Source organism: Chenopodium album, chromosome 7 (assembly GCF_948465745.1).
Source record: "Chenopodium album chromosome 7, dcCheAlbu1.1, whole genome shotgun sequence".
Taxonomy (NCBI): domain Eukaryota; kingdom Viridiplantae; phylum Streptophyta; class Magnoliopsida; order Caryophyllales; family Amaranthaceae; genus Chenopodium; species Chenopodium album.
Genome location: NC_137840.1, coordinates 70596171 through 70603320, shown reverse-complemented (window position 1 = coordinate 70603320; position 7150 = coordinate 70596171). Strand labels below are relative to the sequence as shown.

General features: G+C 31.6%; 1 protein-coding gene across 1 annotated transcript; it reads right to left on the bottom strand.

Moving 5' to 3' along the window:
- Positions 1-243: 243 nt before the first annotated feature.
- Positions 244-5519, bottom strand: LOC145640612 (beta-glucosidase 11-like). The gene is made up of 11 exons (XM_081691864.1): positions 5469-5519; positions 4791-4866; positions 4200-4271; positions 3250-3337; positions 2747-2999; positions 2497-2612; positions 1566-1786; positions 1379-1398; positions 1213-1282; positions 1038-1128; positions 244-510 (listed from the first exon to the last, which is right to left on the bottom strand). Exons 1-11 carry the CDS (start codon positions 5502-5504, stop codon positions 261-263), a joined length of 1293 nt encoding a protein of 430 aa, XP_081547990.1. The 5' UTR covers positions 5505-5519; the 3' UTR covers positions 244-260.
- Positions 5520-7150: the final 1631 nt, after the last annotated feature.

Here is a 7150-nt window from a genome sequence, read left to right as displayed (position 1 = left end):
AGGGATAGACTAAAATCTAAATAGTAATGCATGTTTACTTTTATACTTGTATTATTATGTGACATATAAATATAAAGTACATTTAATCAGCCAAAGTTATGTAAAGCTTTTATACGTAGTATATATTGATCGAACTACATTAAGTTACAAAGTCCGATCCAGATTTAAGTATAATTATTTATTGTAATAGCAATTTCAAACAGCTATCACTCCATATACAGAACCACAGAAGTATACTAATACACGAATGAGCGCCATTTCTAACTGTAATCAAGGGGTTCCAAGACATTGGTTGAGTTCCGAAATTTTTCTATAAAATCACCATCATAAGGGAAGCGTTTTCCTTTCAAAAATGCAGTATACCAATACGCGGAGAATTTGGGGTATCTTCTTAGATCAGGATCTCTATAATCCATGTAGTACAATCCGTAGGCCCAGTCTTCCAATCCCGCCATATCTAGTGAGTCAATGAATGACCATACGAAGTATCCTCTTACGTTTGATCCATTCCTTCAACAATTCAAGAAACATTAAACTTGTTTTAGTAAAATAATTCTTCAGCTCAATAATTCAATCACGAGCTAAGTGCATTAGGCCCTGTTCTCATCAGATTATATTCAGTTTAGTTTATAGTTCAGTTCAATTCGGCTCTAATAAGTTCAGTTGAGTTCAATTCTTAATTTCTTTCTCTCATAAAATATTCAATTCAGTTCAGCTCAGCTCAGCTCAATGAGAACCAGTCTTTAGCTATAACTAACATTAATGTTGAACATAAGAATATCCTCTTAACACTTGAACACCAATACGACCAACAAAATCATTTCTCTCAACTTCTCTACACCAAATAGCAAGTACTACTAAGTACACAAATTTTTTTTGGTCGTAACTCCTTTATGTACATATATTTTAACGACTGTTGTAATTTATATTCACGTTGATAGTGTAAATTGAACAAGTAATTAATGTGGCAACCAATAATACAGAGGAGAAATATGTGAATGGGCAGTAGAATTTCAATCTATGATTGATGGTCGTACCTTGCAGCATTCAGCATGCTTCCGATTGAGGCATTTAAGAATTCAACTCTTGGTTTGTCGAACAATGATGAATTATGATACATCCGATATCCTATCAAATACAGCATCTCATTAGCAATACACAGCCAGAGGGTATTAATTGGAAACACAACCAAACGAAAAAGGATGAACTCACCACTTTCAAGTATATATATAGGAGGATTTCCATACTCCTGTTTGACAAATTCGAGTACATGTTCAAGTGCCTAATATTTGATCAAATCAAATTGTGTTAGATCATAAAAATTTTAAATGAGTCAATAGTCATCATAATCGATAATTCGATATCATCTCCATCTCACCTCTTCATTATGATCCCCATCTGCAAGATAATTATTTACATATATTTTAGTAAGCAATACATAAACTAAAACACGATGCATTATATTGTATGCTAATTTTTTTTTTTGGAATAATATATATGCTAGGATTTTATTTCTCATAACATGAATTGTCATATGATATGTTCTCAAGGAAGGTTGTACTTACAGTGAGATCTAACTCCACTATCTGCTGCAACATCTCTTGGCTGAATTAAGAGGATACTAGGATCGTCTTTGACAACTAAAGAACCATAGGAATTCAATGCAATGAAGTCAAATGATTGCTTTACGAGTTTTGATTGATATTTTGTGAAGGAGGGAAGTCGGCTGCCAGCACGTTCCTTCATTATATCTGGATAGTCCCCAAACACCAAGGGATCTAAAATCCTGGCAGGACATTTAGAGATTAAGTAGATAAGAATCTAAGGCAATCAACAAATTAAATTAAAGTTATGTAAACTACTAGCTAAATTATCAAGGAAACATAACAATTATAGCAATTTTAATAATAATTGCATACTCTGAACCTCTTTCAGAATAAATAGAATTTAAGGTAGTTTTTAGTGTTCTTAAAAACCAAATATACATAGTTTTTAGAGATTATGCTAGCTTCTAGAGGTAGCAAAGGCAAGAAGTAAATAATTTGTTCGTCTTTTTAACTATGTAACGTTTTGTTGATTACTTGTTCAGTGGCTCTTTAATTATTAGCTATATTAGCAGCTAACTTCAAACAACTCTTGACAACTAACAATTGTTGCAAAAGACAATAGTATGCATTTAGGGCTTTAATTGTGTTAAGGCTTTGCTTGTTTCAGGGAAAATCTGTTCAGATAAGTAAAGTTTACGTAAATTCAGTTCAGTTCAGAAGAAATCTGTTCAGATAAGTAAAGTTTATGTAAATCAGTTCAGCTTAGAAGAACAAATACTAGATTGTTCAATCAAGTGTAAGTAATGGCTACACAAGTTCAATTTATAGCTATAGTAAGTTCAAAAGAGCGCAATTAAAGAGGTAAAATAGGTTCAAATAAGTTCAAGGGAAAAAAAATCAGATTAGCAGTGGAAATTAGGTGAACAGAATGATCGTGATTGTAACTCACCAACCAACAAGGAACTTGCTGCTTATATGAGTTGCAAGTATATCTTCTTTTGTGTCTGTTTCAGGAACAAGCCAATTGGCGAAGACATTTATACCTATATATCCATGTTGTTTTCCCTGCATTCAAATCATCACACTTGTGCTAACTTAGATGTATCATGTAGCAGTTAAGCTTGTGACCTCAAGATTACAAGTTCGGATTCTAATACTACCAACAACTTCAAACTTGCATTAATTTGAGAAGTATGTACCTGATAATTTTTCCTATACAAATCAACCACAGTTGCATGTGCCAGCAATGTGTTGTGAACAGCAATATATGGCTCGATTGTGGAGTTGCCTCTGGTACAGGAACCAAATGGAGGAGAACATCTTTTAGGAGGAATAATCCCTTGATCATAGCCTGTTAATAATGCAATATTGGGCTCATTGAATGTAGTCCAATGTAAAACACGATCCCCGAATTCTCTAAAACACACTTCTGCATAAGCTGTGAAGTCTTTCCTGCACCCAGGAGATCACACAGTCATTCCTAACAATAGTTTTTTTTTTTTTTTTTTTTTTTGGTTAAGAAAAATTTCACACTAGAATACATGACTAATACTTCTTACTCCATAAATGGTAGTTTAACCCAACTAAATACGGAGTAGTAAATACTTCCTCCGTTTTTTCATACAACTTGTTTGTGTACAGTCTCAAAACATCAAAACATAGTATGGAAAGAAATCGATCAGACTAGCTGCAGAAAAATTACACAATTTGCTGATTAATCCATGATCCATAGTCATCTTCTAGTGCTTGTGGCGTGTCCATATGCAGTAACACCACATGCGGCTGAATTCCTACAAATTCAAGTTACACAAATTCATTATATGGGCAACAAATATAATGGGAATCATTATGTTGTTGTACTCTACATCACTCATATGTAGTCAACTCTATTCCCTACATCATAAAATATTTTCACCTTAGCTTGGACTTTGACTTGAACAAAATAAATCCATAAATTTCTATAATTTCTATAAAATTGCATAAATTATAAACTTCCCTCCATTTCAAAAAGCTCGATTCGCTTGGTGTAGACTTTTATTTTTAGATAAGTTTGAAAAAAGTCAGTGGGTGTAAGAAAGAGGCTAAACAAGTTATCCTATCCCACACTAGATCAACACTTACAAAATTCCCATGAAAATTCACTCAACCGTTATAAAATCACAAACATCATCGTCATTAAAAAAAAATCACAAACATCATCATCATTTAAAAAAAATCCACAAACCATCATAGTCATTAAAAAAATAAAAAACAAAATCACAAACATCATCGTCATTAAAAAAACAACAAAATCACAAACATCATCGTCATTAAAAAAAAAAAAAAAATCACAAACATCACAGTCATAAAAAAAAAACACAAACATCATCGTCATTAAAAAAATAAAAACAAACATCATCGTCGTTACAAAAATCACAAACATCATCTTCATTAAAAAAAAAAAAAATTACAAACATCATCGTCATTTAAAAAAAAAAATACAATGAGATTGAAGTTCAAGCTTGAGAAGAGAAATTGTCATGGCAAAATTAATGATACCCTTTTTACTCTAAATTTTATTTAAAAACATATACTTGTATTATGATAAGAACTGCATCACTTACTAGCTACTACTCATAAAATTAAAACGTTTTAATGGAATTTTGTACTTACCATTATTGACGAGTTCATTAATCAGATTATTGTAATATTCCACTGCTTTAGGATTGACAGGTCCCCTTCCATCTGAGATTGAAACAAAAGAGAACAATGATCATTTAATTTTTTTTTACTTAAAAAATGAATAAGACGACTAATCACCTTAACAATATCTTTGCGGTATCCAAATCCCTCTTTTAAAGTTCACTGAATGCATGATAATACCCGTACTTTGAAGGTTTGTATTCCATAGTACAGACTACATACATAAATGTATGTACTACCTCCGTTCATATTATTTGCAACGATTTGACATAAAGTGAGAGGAAAAATGCTAATCGTTGTAAAAATAATATGTAACAGAGGTAGTAGTAAATTTCATGAAAGAACCTTCAACGTGGTATTCAATGTATGAATCCTTAATTATAAATTCATCCCACCCTAATTTACAAAATTGAAACACTTATTAACTTTTTATATTAAACATCAAAGTATCAAACTACCCAAAGATTGTATGATTATAGTAAAGAAATCCATTTTTAAAAACAAATTTGGAAAAGTTATCATTAAGAGTTGATTACTAAAACAAGTGGAGTGATTATGTACTTGGAATAAGTCTTGACCATGAGATAGAGAGTTTGTATGCAGGTAATCCCATATCCACCATCAGTTTGACATCTTCCTGTTTTTTTTAAAAGAAAAGGTTAGATGTAGCGCCTTTCAGAGTTAGCCTGGAGGATTATGGAAATCTAAAGATATTAAATAAAAATAAAAACTTGAAAGTCCTTTACAAAATATATACGATGTCAATATAAATAAAGTGTGAGCGATTTACTACACTCATAAGCATGATGCACATATAATTCAAATAAAAGACATTAGTCATACATGATAGTATGATACACTTCATGCACCCAGGTGTTTATCTAACAGTTGGGGCATGAGGACAAAAAAATAATACTTACGTAATTAAGTTATAAAATAATAAATCGACAATAAAATATATGTTCATGTTCGTGTGTTACTATGCAAGTAATAGTATAAGAGTCCTCTAAGAAAAAAAGTGCAAATTATGGAATTATTGAAGCAATTATGCTTTGTGAATAATTTTATCCCTTTTCTATCTTTTTCATCAATAGGTTGGATGTACATGTACTACATAAAATCGTTTAAACTTTTACTTAATTCAGGATGAGTAAATTTGTTGTGTATAGTATACCTTTTGCACAATGCACACTTAAACTGGAATCAATAAAATCAAAAGTAGTAAAAAGTGTTGCTTACCTTGTATTTATGATACTGATCACAAGCTCTTTCCATAAAATAAACATTCTCTTCCCCTGAAATTATTTAGTTCTCTAAGTTCATTACAAGTATTAAAACATACAGTAAACGATGAAAACTTAATGTACACACACAAGGAAATATAAGTAGATCAACGGAACAAACAAATCTATAATGTAATATGGTGTGTTTTTTCGTTTACTAAGGGGTATTTTGGTAAAATCTGCTTCATGATGTGTTAAAATCTGCTTCATTTTCCATTTAATTTTGTTCCTTGTTACTTTCAAATTATTCCAATTTTAGCATGAGAAACTCTTCTTACAACTACACTTACCTGTCAGTCATACAGATTTGATTGCAAAGTTTATTCCTAACAATTATTTCAGACTTGATATTAAATTCAACATCGGACAACATATATGACCAAATAACAACATTGCATTCTATAGTTGGATTACGGGCCTGTTCTGATTTACAGCTGAATAGAGCTGAGCTGAATTGAACTGAACTAAATTAAATATTTTATAATTTATAAGAGAAGGAAATTAAAAACTGAACTGAACTGAATTGATCTGAAAATAAGCTGAATAAAACAGACCCTACATGAGTTTATGAGAATACAAACCAGGATTATTATAGGTGTCTAAGATGCTCGGTGTCCGGCCATCCTCAAAAGCCGCACCTTCCATCTACATAGAGCAACCCACAACAATGAAATTATGCACATACAAAGTCAAATTCTTGCATGATCAACACAAGACATGTAAAACTGTAAAGATCTTAGTTAATAAAATCAATCCTAAACCACCCTTTCACATGATTTTAACTACTAAGAGCATGTTCATATTTACTGAATTGAGCTGAAACTGAACTGAACTGATTGGAGCTGAACTGAAGTGAACTGATTGGAGCTGACTAAACTGAACTAAGCTGAAATGAATATTTTATGAGAGAGGGAAATTAAGAGCTGAACTGAACTGAACTGAACTGATTGGAGCTGAACTGAACTGAACTGATTGGAGCTGAACTGAACTGAACTGAACTAAACTGAACTAAACTGAAAATAAGTAAATATGAACAGGCCCTAATTGGATGAAAACAAGTTAAATAACCAATGGAATTAGACAAATCATAAAAACTTAATCCGGTCACGGCAACATAAGGCCTAAACTTAATCCCAAAAGCTAAGACTGCCTGAATTCGAAATTCGATATATCCGAGCAGAGGACTACAACACCCAATTACAAGTACAATTTTTAGATAGAAATTCAAATTCATCTTAATTTCTAAACTTAAAATTTCTACAAAACCCAAAATTAATTTCACATTCTACAATATCCACCTTTTAACAACAAAATCTTTAATTACACCATTTGTGTTCCGAAATGAAATTCATAATTCTCACTTCACTATGAAATCTTGTCCAAATTTGAAAGTTAATCACCTAATTTTCTTCTTTTTCATGTCAACTTTTAATCAATCAAACCACACTGTTTTTACCAGCCTCATATCAATCAAACAATGAAGTATGAAAGTCCAGATTGCACGATCAAATGGGATAAGTAAAATGAGACCGTAAAAATAACGTCATACAATTCGCAAATAAAAACTAAACTAAACGAAATTACCTGAAAGGCAGAAGAGCCGGCCCCGAAAATGAAATTAGGAGGGAAATCATGAAT